The sequence below is a fragment of the Rhineura floridana genome, chromosome 11, assembly GCF_030035675.1.
Source record: "Rhineura floridana isolate rRhiFlo1 chromosome 11, rRhiFlo1.hap2, whole genome shotgun sequence".
Classification (NCBI taxonomy): domain Eukaryota; kingdom Metazoa; phylum Chordata; class Lepidosauria; order Squamata; family Rhineuridae; genus Rhineura; species Rhineura floridana.
Window position 1 is genome coordinate 72588798 of NC_084490.1, and position 20780 is coordinate 72609577.

The following is a 20780-nucleotide window of genomic DNA, read 5'->3' on the forward strand; positions in this document are numbered from 1 at the left end:
CAAAGAACTAAAGAAGTTTTCAATTCATCTTGCTCTGAACTTGTGAACTTACAGTATCTAACAACAACCAATGCTCTATCAGTACTAATTTATAAGCATCACAATATAAACCTAGGATATCCTATGTGGAGCCTGTAGGCACAACAGCATCCTTCCAATTTTTATTTCAAAATCAATTTAGCTTTTTGTCCAATTGGAGGGGTTGCCTGATATTTTGGGTGCGTATGTGTGTTCTTTGACTTATTTGTTTTGGGATGTGTGCAAGTGTGTGGAACGCTTGAGAAAGTTCTAAGCATCACCAGGTTTTCTTCTGTGAAATGGGAATTTTGTGATGCCCGAGAAGGTTTTACATTTCCAGACATGCTCCTAGGACCAAAAAAGGTTGGGAAACCCTCAATACCAATTAATATCTGGTAACACAGCTCCCTGATGTAATTTAGATCTTAATAACACTTTTCGTGCAACTCTTGGGAGGTTACCTTTCAATAGAGAAGGGCCACAGCTCAGTGATAAGAGAATTTCAAGGTAGGGCTGGGAATGTCCCGTCTGAAACCCCGGAGAGCACTGCCAATCAGTGTGGACAATACTGAACTAGAAGCACCAATGGTCTGACTCAGTATAAGGTAACTTCTAGTATCACAAGATGAATTTTAAAGTTCTGTCAAAATAATTAAATCATGCTTTAATGATATATTCTGAAAGATATATAATATTTTAGGTAGTAAAAATATTTATCAAAGCTATTTTACCTGAAATAAAAGAATCCAAGTCTTTCATTTTTACAGTAATGTCTGATGATTTTCTTGAACTATTTAATTCATATTTTTAAGGTAAATGTTAGTTTAATTAATTGTCTGTTTTTATCAACAATAGTGTATTTTTCTCAATGCTATTGTTAATTTCTCAATTAATACCAAACCACTCTGATTTAGTATGACTGATCTTGTAGCCAGAAATCATGCCATAATTAGACAAAATCTGGGTAACAGCTACTTTATCTTTATAAATACATATTTCCCTTTCTTGGTTCCATATTTGAATCTCAAGGACATGTCAGTTTGATCTAATTGATAAAGCTAAATGTTCTATAGCTAAAGGAAAAGTGGAGAAAAGAAAAGACATACTTGCTGGGTTGGGTGCCTCTTTTAAGCTGAAGAGGTTTTGAAGTTGTACAATTAGCTATTATCCTTATAACTGGAGGTTTATACATTATAGTTTCACCCATCTAATAAAATATTTCCCTAAGTTAAGCTTCTAAGCCTTTCCATAAATTTAACTACTCTGTGTGGTCAAACACCTTTCCATTCTCGAGGAACAGAAAAGCTCCTTTCGGTTTGCTTTTTTTACAATGTACTTTATCAATCTTTTAATTTATTTTATCATTTTAAAAATAGTTTATCAGTCTTAAAATATTTGTATGCATCTTACAATCAGGTATGGACCCATTTGGTTTATATATTTATTATTAAACTAAGACGATAATCCTAACTCCCAATCCATGTTGCTGAAGGGAGCTTAGATACAGTGGACATTCCTGTCTACTGGCTTCTACAAGCAGGGAGGCAACAAAATCATTTTTTTTAGCTTCTCAGAGAAATTCCATATGAATTATAGTAAAGCATAAACAGAGACAGTCACTGGTTGAATTTCAATTCCTGACATTTTTGAAACCAAACCACAAGACACCTCCCCAAATCCCAAATCTATTGTTGAAAAAGATTTATTTGGGCTAGAATAAAATGTGTAATATTAGGGTGTTGTTTTTTTAAAAAAAACATTATATATCTCCCTTCAATATCTCCTATTTCCTCTCATGCTACCAAGAATTTAGTATGTAGGACAATAACATATTGTTTAACCAGAGTAGCATAAAGGACATCCCTCTGTACAAAGGGTGATATCCAACTAAATTATACCACAAATAGACCCACTGAAAGCAATGGACTTAAATCCATTTATTTCAATGGGTCTTCTCTGAGTATGACTAACTTTGGGTACTGCCCAGGCATTTTAAATAATGATCCTGTGCTTTATATGCATTTCTCACAAATACGTAAGTCTGCATTTCCTTTCCTTAATGCATTTCAAAATTATTTTTATTGTTGAATTCAACCACTTAACATATTCTCCTATCTTGGTTTCATAAATCTTAACCTTCTCAATAATATTATTCAGTTTCTGTTCCAGTTTAACATGTCTTAATTCTCCCTATCTCCTCCCTCATTCTTGCATTTTTATTCAGTTTTTCCTCTATCATTTTTTAAATACTCTATCCTCTATTTTCTAGGAACCCTATTTATTCAGTAAATAGTTATTTTTTCCTGGTTAAAACACTAGACTGTTTTTCATTCATGTGCTTGACAACAACAAATACCAAAATATAATTAAATGACATAATTAATTTACAATGGAATATAGTCATTCAGCTTATTCTTTCATTTATTCCTTAAGACTCAGTTCTATGCACATTTAATTGGGAAGGGTAAGTCTCAATGAAATCAAATGCACTTGTTTCTCAGTAGGATTCCATAGAATTCATAGGATTCCATCGTAAGTTAACAATAAAAAGTCAATGTGCACTTAACCAATTTCTTTTAAACAGTTAATCACAATTAAAATAATAATTTACAGATAAGTTGCATAAAAACAATCAGTTCATTAATTCCATAAAAAGTCCATTTGATTCCTACAGTTCATTACTCGCCAAATAAGACAATTTGTGTTTTCCCCAATCTTCACTGGTCCCAGTACATTCCATTTTAATCACATATATTTTCCCAGTATCTACTGTCCTCCAGTCTCTTATCAAAATTCAAACAAAGCTGTGGTCATTTTGTTCCATTTATTCTACTGTATGCGTAGCTCTCAAGACAAGACAAAATGATTGGGTGAGATCCAATGTACTGTGAGCAAACATCAGCTTACACAACAAGCTTTTTCTTCATGTATCCCCAAAACTGTTCTATAAGGTTGGAGGATTCTCCAGAGCAAATTTTGGGTGTGCACAGAGGGCTTCAGGAGGGAAAAGAGAAGCCAGAAATTCCATTGAGCAAGGAGTTGGACATCAATGGATGTTGCCCATTAATTCCAAAATAAGACCATTTGTTTCTTTCTCAATTTCAAGTTGTTCAGCAGTTCCAATTCATTTCATCATTTAAATCAATGATAATATGCCAGTTGTTACAGTCTTCCAATCTCATATCAAAGTTCATGCAAAGCTGTAATCATTCTGTTCCATCCATCCAGTTTTTTTCTCAGTTTGCAGCACAAGATAGCCCAAGGTAAAATCAAGAAGAAGAAACATGCGTATTTTATCCCAATACAGGGTTGTTCCCTAATGCTGGCTTTGCGCTAACAGAAGCAATTCCACAGGACAGGCACCTGATTTTTGCCAATCCCTCCTACCCAGTGCAGCCCCCTGTGCCAACCAAAAGCTTCTCCTGAGGCTTAGGGGACCCTTTGGACACAGCATAGAGGGCTATAATTGGAAGGTGAAAAAGAGGTATCTCGCCTTGTGCCTGCCAAGGCACTTCTGCTAGTGCAAAGCCACCATTGGATACAACCTATAATATGTGATATTTATGACATTCATCCAATTCTTGTGAGAATTCAGTCTATGCAATTTTTAAAGTCACCAGAGTCAGTTCATTTAAAGTATTTTCCCCTCTTTTCTCCTTCTCCTTTCAGAAAAAAATGTTTTATTTCAGTCTATCCATTCATTCAGTGCTTTACACTAACTGTCATCAACTGGAAACAATCTTCAACTGAAGAAATAAAGTGTTAAAAACTCCACAGATTACAAAGATGAGAATTTTTTTTCTATCCCTCACAAGTTTCTCCCATCAACACAAAGAAAGTGGGCAGTGTCTTTTCCACATCTGACTCCAAGTATGAAGGCAAGGACAACAACACCTCTGCTGTTGTACTTTGCCACTCACTGAAGGGGTAGCCTCTGGCTGCTGCTATGCTTGATGCTGTGATGGGGGTAGAAAGGGACCCCCCACACACACCTGGTGTGCCCTGTCTCTAGTTCCTTCAATGTCACCGGAGTAGAGAGAGGTTCTGTAGCTGCTGAAGGGTATGGAATGAGACTTCTTGTAACTATCTATGCTTTATTTGGATTCCTGCATTGAGCAAAGGGTTGGACTAGATGGCCTTGTAAGGACCTTCCAACTCTACTATTCTATGATTCTACCTCACTCCCAGCAAACCCTGAGGACTTGTCAATAAGCCCACTAACTGGCTTACTGACTGATAACTGATTTCAGTGGGCTTAAGTGTGTTTAGTTCCCCATTGGATTCTGGCCAAAACATTTACAGCTGGAAATCATTTTTTTACATGCCTGGGGAAGGATGGTTTGTTTTTTCTTCATGTGGCTACATAAAAAATAATACAGGGATTGATCTCTAAATTCACCAGCAAACTACAAGAAGGAGCTCTGGAAGCAGAAGGCAGAAACATGGCTGTTATGTGAGTGGATAGTCTGTGATGCTGAAATTCAAGCTGTCTTTTAAAATGAGTGTGTTTTATTCAACAAAAGGAGAAGAAAAAACCCAGGTTAGTAATGAGTACATGTAAAACAGTTTGGGGCAGTCACAATCTCTCAACCTAATCTACCTCACAGGGTTGTTGTGAGGATTAAACCAAGAGGGGGAGAAAGAACCATGTTTGCATGCTACCTTGAGCTCTTTGGAGGAAAAGTGGGATATAAATGTAATAATAATAACAATGACAGCAATAATAAACATATAATGAAAAATTAAATTGTAATCTAAATCACCATTACCCAAATTCTGTCACAGTAAAGACACATAGAGGGCTAGAAGAGGAACCAACTCTTTCTTCCCAGCACCCAAAAAAGTCTTTCAGCATCCCCTTTAAAGCACCCCTGCTCAAAATGAATAGAGAAAAATCTTTCAAATCCCACAATCCCCAGTAATTATACTAGCTCCTCCTAATTATACATTTCAATCAAAGACAATAAATTCTGTAGAAAATACTCAATGTACCTTTCCTACCTGTTATTAAAATTAGTGCAGTAAGTAAGATTTCTACAGCCCAGCTGACAAGGTTCACGTACATCTGCTAAACAGGTCAACATGGAAACTTCAACTGGGTTATACTCACAAAAGCGATCAAATTCTTGCCAGCTCTGTGTATTGCCCCAGCTGCTGCTATAAAGTTTAGTGCATAAATCTCTAAGGAAAAAAACATGCAAGAGGGGAAAAAAGAAAATGAAATCTTTGTAAATTTGGGTAAGAATGCTTATGATACAACTCGTAAGATTTATTGCTCACAAGGTTTTCCCATGTTGTGGAAAACATCTGCAGGTTACAGAATACATGAAGGAATGTATGGAATCTTTGAAGCACACAATGTGTGAGGGAGGGTGTTCATGCCCAGAATGTGAAGGGTTTCGAGCAGTGGTTCCAAATCTGGGGGTCAAGATCCCCAGGGGGGCGGCGGAGTCGCAAAATCATCCCAGGAGGGTCGTAAAGAGCCAAGAGAAGAATTATTTATGAATTAAAAAAAATAATTAATGGCTGCTCTGTGCACCACCAACTTGCGAGCCTCCACTGCATGTGCACGCAGTTGGCCCTGGAGGAGAGCAGGGCTCTTACAGCTGTGTGGCAGGCAGAAATTAAACAGAAATTAAATTAAGCCTTTTCAAGAATGGAAACATAACTATGGGGAAAGCTTTACCTGTTGACGTTCTGTTTGTTAGACATATTATTATTATTGTCATATGGAGCTTCCTGAGCCAAGTGCTGAAGAGGAGGCATCATTGCATACATGTGGAACACTTAAAGCCAGAGTCCAAATACCTTGGCATCAACCAGGCTCTATTCATTACTCTAGTGGTTTACTTTTGTCGCCTTCCTTCCATTTCCTTCCAAATTTGTTTGTATTGCTGTAACCTGCCCTGGAACCTTCTGGTGAAGGGCAGGTAATAAATATTATCATTGTATTTCTTTGTGATGAATAAAAAGTGACATTATTTAATGCTTCATTATATATTTTTTCAATGAACAGAGACTAAAATTACAACAATTAACATGTGGGAGTTGCAAAAAAATTTGAGGTTATAAAGGGGGTTACATATTCACAAAGACTGGGAACCACTGGTTTTGGGGTATAGTGATGGGAGAAAGGCTGCCTGCAATCTCATGCACATTTACATGCGGTTTAAGTTTCAGGGAACACAGAGGGCCTCACATCTGAGTAAGTATACTTAGAATCATACTGTTTTCTTGTTATACCAGGCTATATATAAATGAATCCTGTTACAAGATTGATCAGGGGAGGGGAACCAGATCCGTCTTATTATGAATGCTGTTTCTTACTGGGTGTTTTTTCAGGAAGGCAGGAAACACTAACTTAAGCTGAAAGCCCTCTTTTCCTGTTGGAGTCTGAGTTCCATTCTGAGGTGTGCTAGGTAAGAACTTAGATGCACAGAAACAGAACAGGAGAAAAAGAAACCAAATGGAGAAAATATAACAGTCAAGGAGAAATGCAGCCAATCTTAAGCAGGCACTGGCCAAATTGAATGTCAGGCCTGAGATGACAATGTGAAGATGCAGTACACTGAAAAACTAGAAGAGGTCGGTAGTCACTGCTAAAGTGTGACCTTGGAGACATCCGGACACCCAAGGAGAAACAATTGTCATGGTCAGGCCGATGTCACCTCCTCTGTTGAGTGTTGGATGTCTCCAAGTGGGATATATTGCAGCTAGAAATGCCACACCTTGTGAGAATGTGAGATGGATGTTTATTTATAAAAAAATGATGCGTTACAGTACCCACCTCCCAAAAGCTGCCTCTGAGGAAGCATGTGGATCTATTTTGTAGTGTAGTAAAAAGGTGTTAGGTGTGGATCACATGCCTACCCAGCATATTTCATTTATGGGGACATTTGTAGGAAAAGCTGTTGAATTGACTGTGGCCTGGCCAAAGTAGGAAGATGCAGTGCCTCCTATGCCACAAGCCTTGATCCACCTGCAAAGGGTAGAATTAGAAACATTTTTGTTTACTCAGGTGAACTGAGACAAAGAGAGCACTTGTCTGAATGTGTGAGTTCTGCTGATCTGTATTTTGAGGCCTTATGGCTATCCAAAGAGTACCAGGAACATCCAGTTGAGTTAACGGTTTGGGACAGAAAGATGAGAGGATTAACTCCTGTTATCTGTGAATAGCACAACTGACCTTCAAAAGAATGACCTGGACTCAAAATAATTCTGTGCTGGTGGATGATGCAGAGGTGATCTGCTATGGACAAGGTGTTGAGTTGCAAGACTCAGTGGGCTTAAAAAGATATGATCCTGAAGGAGACTTATTTTAGCGGCTGAAATGGCAGTCTCTGAAGGGCCTGTAACACTTTATAGACTTCAGAAAGGGAACCTTCAGCATGACTGAGGAAACCTTTTAAGCAGATGATGGTACCCCAATGGCCTGCCATTGGGTCTAGAGAGGACTGATAAGATGCCACTGCTTTTGTTGTAAGTGTGTTGGGTCTTAACCCCAAGAGGAAACCAGCTTGCAAAAATATAAGTTGGTTAATGCTTGCCTTGGCAAGACTGTAAAATGTATGTATGCACCAGTGAAGGAAGATGGCTGAGGTAGATTGGTGAATTCTGAGAACTGATGGCCTTTTGGAGGCCAGAAAAGTGGTGACTATCTCCTTAAGCGATCCTGTCTTGTGTAGAAGGAGGCATTCAGTTTCATTCAGGTGTTGGAGGGTCCTTTGGGACAGAAAGTTGTATGAGATTGGGAGATGCTACAGAGGAGACTTTATCAAAATGTGACCGAAAAAGGCTAGTGAACCCTGCAAAACTTCCCTTCTAGGGTCGATTCTATGGCAACAATTTAGAAGAGATTGTTGCCTGAACAAACACCTGTTTCTCTCTGGCGTGTGAGATCAGGGACAGAAGAAACTTATTGGGTAATGTTCTATAATGCAACCATTGCTTACTGTGTTCAGGGCTCAGCTGTCTGATGTCATGTGCTCCTGGGCCACAAAGACACTGTCAAGCCTCTCCCACCAACTCAGGAGAGCATGGTGTCAAAACTGCTGCTGCCTGCCCCCCCCCCAGCATTTCCGAAGAACTCAAGTTGATGGGAAAGTGAGGCTTGCTTGAAGGTCTGCTACTCCTGAAATCTCTATCGTGTGAGGAGGAGCAGTTGGTCCAAAAGGACTGGCATGGAGGGAACATACATCATGTTTTGTGCCAGTCTTCCTATCTGGATGCAGATTATACAGCTTTACAGTAGTTTCACCAACATGTCCTTCAAGAAATTTTCTCTGAATACCTAGAATCAGAAAAAGGAACAGAAGCAAGATTAAATCTAGATGCAGAATCAACTCCCCAGCACTTCAGCCAGAGACTCCTGGCCACAACGTCCACTGCAATAGCCTTGGCTACGAACTGGGTAGCATCTGCAGTGGCATCTGCAAAGAATGCTGTGATTCTGAAGATTTCATGTAGAGTCTTGCACATCCTCACCAGATGGTCACCCTGTTCAAGATGGTTGAGAAGATAATCAACGCAGAGCAGGTTGCCCTAACAAAGACATACCAAGCAGGACGTTCTCATGGCCAAGGCAAATGCTTCATGGGTGTGTTTGAGTGCCAGCTTAGAGCAGTGTTGTGCCGCATCCTTCCACATCTTTAAAAAGGAGGTATCGAGAAACCAGAGAAGTAATGGCTGATAGCTTAAGTTGATCTGCTACTGTAGGATATACAATGTATTAGAATAATTTATGATTTTCTTGCTCTGTAATGGGACGTCCCAGTTTGATTTTACCAAGCATTTGCAGAAGGCTTGGATTCTGGAAGACCATGCCCCCTTTGCAAATTGTCTGTACCAGCGGAGCAAAGTCTAAAACAGCCATAGCTTTACACAATAAAAAATTTAAAAAATCAACTTCATTAAACAGACTCATCTATCTCAGTTACTTCACTTTATTCACTTTCCTCAGGAACTGGATGGGGAGAAAGTGGACCCCTCGGGGCTGAATAGCGATCTTTATGAGAGGACCCCAGTTGAAGATACTGAATGATTTTTTCCCCTATTAAATATAAAGACCCTGGCCATAGCGTGAGGATCTGGGGACTTGTATCCCTTCTCAGAGGAGTGTTGCTAGGTACTAAGTGGATGTTTGGCTCTGGGCTGCACCCCATGAAGCACTCCCTCCCTGGAGGGAAAGCCTAAAGGGAGCAGGGTCAAACAAACCTAGGCATGGAATGTTTATGTTGAGGTGTTGGCTGTAATATCTCCCAGCAGACCTCCTTTATCTGTTTGATAAATTCGCTTTGCAGTAAAAACACTGGGAATGGGGAATCAGCATCAGATTTTTGGAGAAGAGGTTCAGGTACAGAATGTACCTTATACTAAAGAGCTATTTCCACATGCCGCTCCTCCTCCTCCGAGAATTTGTTCTCTTCTCCATGCTGCTTGGTTGCAGCAATCACAGTGCTGTGCACCTTCTGGTAGCCTCTGGCAGAATAAGGGGACTTTAGGTTGCAGGTCTTCTCATAAGCCCTTCAGTCTTCCACATCCTATAAGGGTGGCTGCACAGTGGTAGGTTGACTTGGTCCATGGTTGCAGCTACCCATCCTGAAGCACTTCAAGCATTCCCTGGTGGATGATTGGGCTTCCCTTGACAAGAGTCGGCAAAGTGGCTAAAGCTGCAGCTACAAAAGTCCTGCTGTGCACTGTTGAGAACTCCGGACACCTCCACGTGCCACACAGAGGCATTGGTCAGTGAACTTGTTCACTTTCATGTTGGAGCCACAGCAATTAATAGGAGGGGAAGAGAAGAAAGTTCCAAATAGGGGGAAAAAGGGTGAGAAAATGACTGGGGGGTGGAGAGACTCATTTTTTAAGAAACAATAGAAAAATAATGGGAGAGACTACAATAAAGAACAAAGCATGAGAAAGGACACAGGATGATGAGGATCGATAAAGGCTTAAGAACGGAGACAGAGAAACTTGGGAGAGAGGTAATTAAGTGGGTTCACTCTAAGAAAAGGCAAGAAACTAACTTAGGGTTCAACATGATGAGAGGACCTACAACTTCCTTTGATGCCACTGGGTTTCTGGCCTTCCCGAGTCATAAGAGGAGTTGAATCCCACTTAGAGTCATCAGACACCCAAGAGAGAAGATTTTTCTTGGCAAGAGCCTGTAGAAGCTGGAAAGAGAGCAAAATATACTGACCTACATGTGGAAGTATTTGCTTTGGAACAGCAGTGTAATTTAGCACCATCCACGCCTGTTGAAGGTGGAGGGTGCAGAGTGACTCCAGGATGAACAGTTCTTGAGCTCTCAAGGAAGCATTGCCATAGAGGATCCTGTGGCAGAGGCATTGTTTTACAGCTTTCAATAAGTCCATCCACAATTTCAAGTTCTGTTTTCATTGACATCAGAATCCTTTTACAAGCTGTTTGGCAGGCATAATCTTCTGCTCTATCACAGCAGTATAAACCTAAATAACAAAGTAGAAAGAAATACTGTTACCTGTTACGTTGTTGTGTTTATGCAACAATGTCAAAACATTATTACATTAAAACTTAATAAAATGCAATACAATTAATACAAAAGAAAGGAATCCATGAAGTTGTCTTACACAGCATACCACAGGTCTAGTTCAGCACTGTTTACATCCGTGCAGCACCTCCTGGTGGTTTCAGGCATGGGTCTTCCCCAGTCCTACCTGGATATATCAGGAACTGCACTTGGGATCTTTTGTATGTAAAGCATGTGCTCTATCACTGAGCAATAGCCCTTCCCCATGGGACAAGCGTAACTAACCCTTTCAGCCACTCCATCAAGGGCAACATGCCAGAGGTGGGTGTGTTCAATGTATACATGCTTTTGTGTGCACACTGAATTTACATACGGATACCACGCACACAAAACAACACACTCAATAGACATGTAGATAGGTAGCACTCTCCCTTTCTCTTACTCACACATGCATGCAGCCATATACTCATACACTCACAACTACATGGAGAAGGAGACAGACACACACAATCAAGAGAAGTGCTGAGGTGCCGTTTACTTTTATAGAGATAGCTTTATCTGTGGTGCTCACCACTTAGACCGGAGATGTAAGATGTAAAGCTGCTCTTTAGAAATGATCTCTACAGAACAGACAGTAGGATTTTACCTACAGAAAACAGATTGCTCTCTAAAGAACAGTAGTGCACTTTATCTCCCAATTAAATGATGGCTTGAGAGATTCTGCGGGTTGCCAATGCTGCCACAGGAGAAATGTTATTCAATTCCTTAAATTTTGAAAGCAAATTTATAGAAATACGCAATCCAATATATGAACAGGAAAAAATGCTTACACTATAGATACATCCTTGTGTATTTCTACATATTAAGGGTGGGGTCCAACATAACACAATCAATGCAAGGATTGCTGCTTGCACAACAAAGTGTTCTGCCCCTCCTCCTGCATGCCCCTTAAATCCCCCAACCCTCTGGAGCAGATCTGGGGAGGGCGTGGGGCATGCACGTGGGCAGAGGAGGGGGAAGTCTCACTGCATAAACAGAAACCTTTGCACTGACGGAATTCGTTAGTAGAATACCACCGAAGGTGTTGAAATTTTGCCGCCAAACTCACTTTCCTTATACTTACTATCTGTTGAATTTCTCATTGGATAGGACTGTGTGTAGTTATTCACACAATGAATTAATGGTGGGCTTACAGAGGCACAGTAACTTTCAACAGCTTTGATTTGGGAAGGGCCCGGAGAAGAATCTGTTCGAAAGATTGCTTGGCAATACTCCCGGCAGTTTGTGTGATGACCAGCATAACTGCAACAAACTGATCCCACTAGAGGAGGAAGACATAAGCAGGAAAATGCATCACAGATAATTATAAGTGGTGAGAGAAACACAGAAATATGTTTTTATTCTATAGCAGAGATAGAGAACAGTATCTAGTCAGTGGGATGGATGGGCCAAATTTGACAGGTGGGGGGCTCTCCTCTGTGTGACAACCTTTCATGTACTTGAACAGTGCTATCGTATTTCCCCTCAGTCTTCTCTTCTCCAGGCTAAACATGCCCAGTTCTTTCAGTCTCTCCTCATAGGGCTTGGTTTCCTGTCCCGTGATCATCCTTGTTGCCCTCCTCTGAACCTGTTCCAGTTTGTCTGCATCCTTCTTGAAGTGCGGAGACCAGAACTGGATGCAGTATTCAAGATGAGGCCTAACCAGTGCTGAATAGAGGGGAACTAGTACTTCCACACGATTTGGAAACTATACTTCTGTTAATGCAGCCTAATATAGCATTGGCCTTTTTTGCAGCCACATCACACTGTTGACTCATATTCAGCTTGTGATCAACGACAATTAAGATCCTTCTCATGTCGTATGGCTGAGCCAAGTATCCCCCATCTTATAACTGTGCATTTGGTTTATTTGGTTTTGGTCTAAGGAGTCTATCTCCCTAGTCCAGTTCCTGATGGATATAAAAGATCTGTTGCAAACTCTTAAAATTATTATTATTGTTGTTTTAGTTAGTTACTTCTTTTAGTGTGGGTGGTGGTGGTTTTTCTTCTTGCCTTCTGCCTGCTATCTGCTCTGCTTTGCATGCTTTGCTTTGCTAAGCCCACAAGGCCTGATCTATTGTCTTGGATTGGTAACTATGAATTTTATTATAACCTAATATGCCAGGGAAATTAGAACTCACATTTTACAACTAGATAAGCTGGAGGAAGTTGGAAGATGACTACGTTAACAATTACTCTGATAGACTGCTTTGTCAGTGCTATTCATTAGTACATGCAATTAGTTTATACCGTGCAATTAATTATTTCATAGGCAATTTATTTTGCATTGCTTAAAGCTGCTTTACATTTCATCGTATCTAACTAGTTTTCTTTTCTTTTCATAAATTGCATGTTATATAATTTATTTTATTCTCTATAAGTTACGTTATTTTCTTTACATTTTATAATACCATTAAACTTTGCACATCAATAAACTGATCGATATGTTTCAGTCCAATCTTTAATCTGTGGTTATCACTGGTTATGCTTCACTGCCTGTCCATTAGTTTGCTGCTGAACAAATTCAAACTCTGACTCAAGGACCAAATTCATCTTGGTACTCTGTTCAGGACTTGGCATGTTATGCACTAGGCTTGATTTGTTCCTTAAAATAACAGAATATAAATACAATTGGTTGCAAACTTGCATTTGACCAAAAGGTTCCAAGTCCCATGCTAAGATTTTTACAGAAAACACATTACGTTTCTTCTCGGCATAACGTCAACCAACTCAAGCAGTTGTGAAATGCAATATATGTTATGCTATCTCCTTATAAAAATATGAACATACATCTCAAAAAACAGGCAATGAAATGATAAAAATAATATTTAAAACAATTCATACTTACTTTCATTTCTGTTAATGCAACTAAAAAGTGCATTCTAAAAACAAAAACAAAAAGTATCACCTTCAAATAACTGCTAGTAAAAATTGATGGCAAATCTGCTAAATCATTTGTTGATAAGCAATATAATGTAATTATACTGTATCTACTCAAACATTAAATTGTATAAAGAGTGAAAGTTCAGCACAATTAAGAAGCATGAAGAGTTCCTATTCTTTCCTTTTTTAAAAAGTCACCTGTGCTGGTCCCACACCTGATTTGGGGGGGGGAGTTCTGGGGAGATATTGCTGTCCTGGACAGCCAGAATCTGCATAGACAGAGTATATAACTGCGTTCTTAGAGCTATCACTTTTAAAAACCAGTGTTCAAGTTGGTTTGTTCTTCCTCCCCAGAGCCGGCCCTAGGATAAATAATGTCCTGGTTCTTTGGCACACACACACCTGCACTCAGCTTTACAGGGCTGCCCAGAGGATATGTGGGATCTGATGCAGGTATGATGTTGGAGGCCCTGCTGCTGCCCCCTACAAGGACCCATGCATGTGTGTACAAAGCTGGGGGGCACATATGAGAATTACTACAGGCATGGATTAGCCTGGGAGGACAGGTGTGCTTCATTTTTCTTGCATGGGGGTAAGGGAATAGGGATCGGGTTGTGCTTCTCCTGAGTATCTCTTTCAAATTCCAAACCCCTTCTGGCAGAGCTTCTTTCTGTTTCCTGGGGCTCAGTCTCACAGGTCTGCTGACTCTGGCCTGTTAGGTATGTCTGGTTTGTAAGGCTGGTTCTGTGGCAAGGAATTTTGGAGAAAACATCATGCCTGAATTAGGGTCTCTGAGAGGCCACGAGACTGTCAGTTCTCACAGCTGATCTCAGTTAATTAGGCAGTGAGCAAGAACACCTGCTTATCAGCTTGAGACGGGTACTTCAAGGCCACAGGCCTGGGCAGGTTAGAAAAGAGTACAACTGTTAGGTACAAAAGCTCCAGAAGATTTCATCAGCAGAAAGCCCCCTCCCCCCCCCCCGATTGGCTAATTAATTCCTGGTTGTTGCTGGGCTTTTCCCCATAAAAATAGAACCAAGACTCTAGGTCTTTGTTCCCTAATGTTACCTGATGTTGGGGGTTCCATCTGCTATCAGGGTATACATCTCTGGGGAGATGTGGAACCATGAAGTTACTCTGCTGGTTTACCTATATTGTGTGAGTATAGATTAGGCTAGACAGCTTTGCTATTTTTATCTGCGATTTGAATTCTCTGCCTTCTGTATTTTATATAGTCCTCAGGGGTGTTTGGTTTAAGGAATTATTTTGCTGCTAAATTTTTGCACTTATATTTTATTTTAATAAAGCTACCTCTTATTTACCACTACGTGTTTGTTTCAGGGGGAAATTGGCTCTAAATCCAGCCCCTTGGCCAATTAGCCACAGACTATAATATGTTTGGGTATTTTGCCTTAAGGTTCCAAGAGAAGGAGTGCATTTTTGGCTCTTGTCTTCTGGAATCCTTGGACTATTTCTGATACTTTGAGTTTTCCCTTGGCCCAGAGTGGGTGACCAGGTTTAAGGGGTGGTGGCAGTATACCTACCTTGCAGGGTTGTTGTTGGTTTACTCAGCCCTGGTAAGGGAGGCATAGGTTGTGCCTGGCTGGGATCAATTGCCCTGGGCTTGGGAATGGAGTCCCACTGAGAACTGGCAAGGTCTTGACATGGCCTACTGTTCACCTTCTCCACTACTAACTCGGAAAGGATTATTCCCCGAAGGCCTGGCCTCACACCATTCATATGGCTTTCCCTGTGGTAACTGCCACAGAAAATTACTCCCCAGTGACACCTTGCCTGGAAATCTTCCGTGGCATGCACTCACTCACTCCTTTAACTCTTTCCCCAGTGGGCCTGGAGTGCTTTCTGCGACAAGAACAGGCTGCCCACTCTGCCACAGAATTGTTCCATAAAGCCTTTCTTCTCTCATTACAACAAACTCTGGGGCTACTTGGTGTAGACTCCCATATACAGTATACAATACTTATACAGTGGGTTAGGTTCCAGACCTCTGCCAAAAAGTGAAAATTGCTGAAAAGTGGAAAATAGCCCATCCAGAAAGGAAGTGAGCGAAGCCTGCTGCTGCGCCAGCGTGATCAGCTGTAGTGCGGGGCACTTCAGGGACCAAACGCTGTCAGCTGGAGTGCAACGGCTGGAGCTCCCCGCACTCCAGCTGCAGCGCGGGGCACTCCAGCAGCCACGCTCCAGCTGACAGCGCTTGGCCCCTGAAGCTCCCGGCGCTCCAGCTGATCGATCAGTTGTAGCATGCTGCACTCCAGCTGACAGTGCTAAGCCTCTGAAGCTCCCCCTGCTCCAGCTGATTGATCAGCTGTAGTGCGGGGTGCTCCAGCCACAGCGCTCCAGCTGACAGCGCTTGGCCCCTGAAGCTCCCTGCGCTCCAGCTGATCGATCAGTTGTAGCACAGGGCGCTCTAGCGGCCATGCTGCAGCTCATAGCACTTGGCCCCTGAAGCTCCCCGCACTACACCTGATCAATCAGCTGTAGCGCAGGGTGCTCCAGCGGCCACGCTCCAGCTGACAGCGCTTGGCCCCTGAAGCTCCCAGAGCTCCAGCTGATCGTTCAGCTGTAGTGTGGGGTGCTCCAGCTGACAGTGCTTGGTCCCTGAAGCTCCCCACGCTACAGGTGATTGTGCGCTACAGCTGATCGTGTTGCCGCTCCTGGAGAAGGGACAGAGGACAGGGCTCACGCTGTATTAGCGGAACACCAAAAAGCGGGGCCCTACTGTAGTTGGGCTACAGGCCTAGCTAATAAGAAGGCCCCTCTCTTCTGGTCTCTCAAAGTTATATTTTACAACCAACCTCAACCACGAATTAGCATCTATTCTGTTTCATATACAACTAAAAGTAAAATATTTACTTCATTAATTATGGTCATGGAAAGGTTCCATTATATTACAGTTACATCATCAGTCATCTCACATTCTAATATACCATTTCCTCTTTTCATGAAAATTTTAAACAAAATACTAAGAATTCTGGTAAATGGCCTCCATTCCTCCCCCACCCCGGGCAGCCCAGCAGTTTTGCAGTGTTACCAAGTTGTATGGCTTCTGCAGGATTACAAAACATCAAAATGTAACAGACCCTGTTCCTCCCAGGCTTTCCCCCAGCAACACCTATGAAAAGGGCACAGAGCAAGCTACCTCTTATTTTCTGCTCTGATGCAGTGCACCCCTACTCCAGTTCTAGGATCTCAATGCAGCCTAATATAGCACTTGCCTTTTTTGCAGCCACATCACACTGTTGGCTCATATTCAGCTTGTGATCAACGACAATTCCAAGATCCTTCTCACATGTCGTACTGCTGAACCAAGTATCCCCCATCTTATAACTGTGCATTTGGTTTCTTTTTTCTAAGTGTAGAACTTTGCATTTATCCCTGTTGAATTTCATTCTGTTGTTTTCAGCCCATTGCTCCAGCCTACCAAGGTCCCTTTGAATTTTGTTTCTGTCTTCCACAGTATTAGCTATGCCCCCCAATTTTGTATCATCTGCAAATTTGATAAGCATGCTCTGTACCTCCTCATCCAAGTCGTTAATAAAAATGTTAAAGAGCACTGGGCCCAGGACCGAGCCCTGTGGTACCCCACTCGTTACTTCCGTCCAGTCTGAGAAGGAAGCATTTATAAGCACTCTTTGAGTACGATTCTGGAGCCAACTGTGGATCCACCTGATAGTTGTTCCATCCAGCCCACATTTAGCTAGCTTGCTAATCAGAATATCATGGGGCACTTTGTCAAAAGCTTTGCTGAAGTTGAGATATATTATGTCCACATCATTCCCACAGTTTACAAGGGAGGTTACCCAATCAAAAAATGAGATAAGATTAGTTTGGCAGGAGTTGTTCTTCATAAATCCGTGTTGGCTCCTAGTAATCACTGCATTGTTTTCACGGTGCTTACAGATTGACTGCTTTATAATCTGCTCCAGAGTTTTTCCAGGGATTGATGTTAGGCTGACTGGTCTGTAGTTCCCCAGTTCCTCCTTTTTGCCCTTTTTGAAGATAGGGACAACATTAGCTCTCCTCCAGTCATCCAGCACTTCATCAGTCCTCCACGATTTTGCAAATATAATAGACAGCGGTTCTGAGAGTTCTTCAGCCAGTTCCTTCAATACTCTAGGATGCAATTTATCGGGCCCTGCCGATTTGAACTCATTCAAAGTGATTAGGTATTCCTTGACCGTTTGTCTGTCAAGGTCAAGCTCCAGTCCTGCCCCTTCTACTTCATGTTTCCCGGGAAGGTCATAGACCCTTTTTTGGGAGAAGACTGAGTCAAAGTAGGAATTGAGCACTTCTGCCTTTTCTTTGTCATCTGTTATCATTTTGCCATCCTTATTGAGTGGCTGTGCCACTATTTCTTTTATTTTGTCTTTTACTATGGACATACCTGAAGAAAGCTTTTTTGTTGCTTTTAGCATCCCTTGCTAACCTCAGCTTATTCTCAGCTTTAGCCTTCCTGACACCATCCCTGCAATTCCGTGATACCTGCCTGTACTCTTCTTTTGTGGCCTGGCCTTCTTTCCACTTTCTGTATGTGCCCTTTTTTGTTTTCAGGTCATCTCTAAGCTTTTTGTGAAGCCACATTGGCTTCTTCTGCTGTTTCCCCCCTTTTCTCCACAGCATAATTTATCCAGGGCAACTCGGGATTTCATGGTCTCCATGACAACCATGGGACTGTCCCAAGATGCCATTAGCCCAACACATGTAGCAGGGTATACTCTAGACTTGGTTCTTGCAACTGGACATGGAGATGGTGATCTGAATGTGGGGGGCCTTACATCAGTCCTTCTGGTTGCTGACGTTTAGACTTACAGCGGCTTTTCCCCTCTGCAAGGGTGGGGGACCTATTAAGTTGGTCCACCCCCAGAGACTAATGGATCTGGATGGTTTCCAAAGGGCTCTGGGGAGTTTTCTGGCTGATAGGGCTGGCGCTCCTGTTGAAACCCTGGTTGAACTGTGGAATACAGAAATGACCCAGGCAGTTGACATGATTGCTCCTGAGCACCCTCTCCTGTGTAGAGCTCGTATGGCTCCATGGTATACCCCACAGCTGAGAGCCATGAAACAATATAGAAGGCTTGAGTGCAGATGGAGACAAACTTCTGGTGGATGCAATTACACACAGGTAAATGCCTATGGTAAGCTGTATTTAGGGGCAGTGAGAGCAGCAAAAAAACAATATTTTGCTGCCACTATTAAATCATCAATCTGCCACCCAGCAGAGTTCTTCAGAATTGTACGGGGGGCTATTACACGCTGGCCCCAAGGACCTGGTAGAACCATTTGAGGCCCACTGTAATGCATTTGCTAGGCACTTCCAGGATAAAATCTTTAGCATCCACCAGGACTTAGACTCCAGTGTTATTGCAGGTGAATCAAGTGAGGTATCCAGAGCAAAGCCTTGGCCCGATTTCTTGGATGAGTTTCAGTTGGTACAGCTTGAGGACATTGACAAGGTGCTTGGACAGGTTCGTGCAACCACTTCTGTGCTAGATCCTTGCCTTTCCTGGCTAATAAAAGCTAGCAGGGATGGAACAACCACTGGGCCAGGGAACTGATTAATGCCTCTCTGTGAAAGGGAGTGGTCCCTGGCCACCTGAAAGAGGCAGTAGTGAGACCACTCCTGAAAAGACCTCCCTGGACCCAGAAACTTTTAATAAATATAGGCCGGTGGCAAATGTTCCATTCCTAGGTAAGGTCCTTGAAGGAGTGGTTTCAGGCCAGCTCCAGACACCCTTGAATGAGACCAATTATCTGGATCCATTTCAGTTGGGTTTCTGGCCTAGTTTTGGCCCTGTATGATGGCCTCTGTCGGGAGAGAGACAGTGGGAGTGTAACTCTGTTGATTCTCCTTGATCTCTCAGTGGCTTTTGATACCATCAACCATGGTATCCTTCTGGGAAGACTGGCTCAGTTGGGAGTGGGAGGGACTGCATGGCAGTGATTCCGCTCCTACTTGACGGGTCATCTCCAGAAGGTGGTGCTTGGGGAACATTGCTCAGCACCCTGGACTCTCTAGTGTGGGGATCCGCAGGGGTCAGTTTTGTCCCCCATGCTGTTCAACATCTACATGAAACCACTGGGTGTGGTCATCTGGAGTTTGAGTGCATTGCCATCAGTATGCTGATGACAAGCAACTCTATTTCTCTTTTTCATCTTCTTCAGGTGAGGCTGTCAATGTGCTGAACCGGTGCCTAGCTGCAACAATGGACTGGATGAGGGCTAATAAACTGAGGCTCAATCCAGACAAGACTGAGATGCTGTTAGTAGATGGTTCTTCTGACTGGATGGTGGATGTCCAACATGTCCTGGATGGGGTTGAACACCCCTTGAAGGAGTAGGTTTGTGGCTTGGGAGTTCTCCTAGAACCATCTCTGTCACTTGAGGCTCAGGTAGCCTTGGTGGCATGGAGTGCCTTCTACCAACTTTGGTTGGTGGCCCAGCTATGCCCCTATCTGGACAAGGATAACCTGGCTTCAGTTGTCCATGCTCTGGTAACCTCCAAGTTAGATTTCTGCAATGCACTCTACATGGGGCTGCCTTTGAAGATGGTTTGGAAACTGCAGCTTGTGCAAAATGCAGCAGCCACATTGGTAACAGGAATCAGACAGTTTGAACACATAAAACAGATTGTGGCCCGCTTGCATTGGCTACCTGTATGTTTCCGAGCTCGATTCAAGGTGCTGGTTTTAACCTATAAAGCCTTACACTGCTTGGGACCACAATACCTGATGGAACACCTCTCCCGCCACGAACTCACTTGTACACTACTCTCAACATCAAAGGTCCTCCTCCAGGTGCCTACTCCAAGGATAACAACAAGGGAGAGGGCCTTCTCAGTGGTGGTCCCTAAATTATGGAATGATCTCCCTGACAGGGTGCGCCTGGTGCCAACACTGTTATCTTTTCGGTGCCAGGTCAAGACTATCCACTTCTCCCAGGCATTTTAGCACGTGTTTTAAATTGCTTTTTAAAATGTGTTTTTAAATTTGTATATTTATTTTAAATGTTTTTAATTGTTGTAAACCGCCCAGAGAGCTTCGGCTATGGGGAGGTATATAAATGCAATAAATAATAATAATAATTTCTCATTTCCTGCATAAAATATTTTGTAGTTGCCTGATTGAAAATGTCCCACTGCAGTCCATTTTAATTCACTCACGCCAAGTATTGTAATGTTGATACATTCCATTTCTTGCTTGACAATTTCTAACTTTCCCTGCTTCATGCTTCTCACATTCATGTTCCTATGGTGTGCGTCGTACAACTCCGGACAAATACTAAATACAAATACAAGTAAAACAGTGGAGGCCAG

At 42.2% G+C, this 20780-nt stretch overlaps 1 protein-coding gene across 3 annotated transcripts in view; it reads right to left on the reverse strand.

The window, feature by feature from the left end:
• The window catches only part of RECK (reversion inducing cysteine rich protein with kazal motifs), a 189318-nt gene that overhangs the window by 76169 nt on the left and 92369 nt on the right, over positions 1 to 20780 (reverse strand). For 2 of the 3 annotated variants that reach the window (XM_061590670.1, XM_061590671.1), the window contains exons 7-10: positions 13413 to 13446; positions 11649 to 11846; positions 10217 to 10484; positions 5020 to 5199 (exon numbers count right to left, since the gene is read on the reverse strand). In XM_061590670.1, coding sequence (XP_061446654.1) covers positions 5020 to 5199; positions 10217 to 10484; positions 11649 to 11846; positions 13413 to 13446 — 680 coding nt within the window. Of the gene's footprint in view, positions 1 to 5019; positions 5200 to 10216; positions 10485 to 11648; positions 11847 to 13412; positions 13447 to 13849; positions 13919 to 20780 lie in introns of those variants that run through there. The other variant, XM_061590672.1, reaches the window with a different exon arrangement.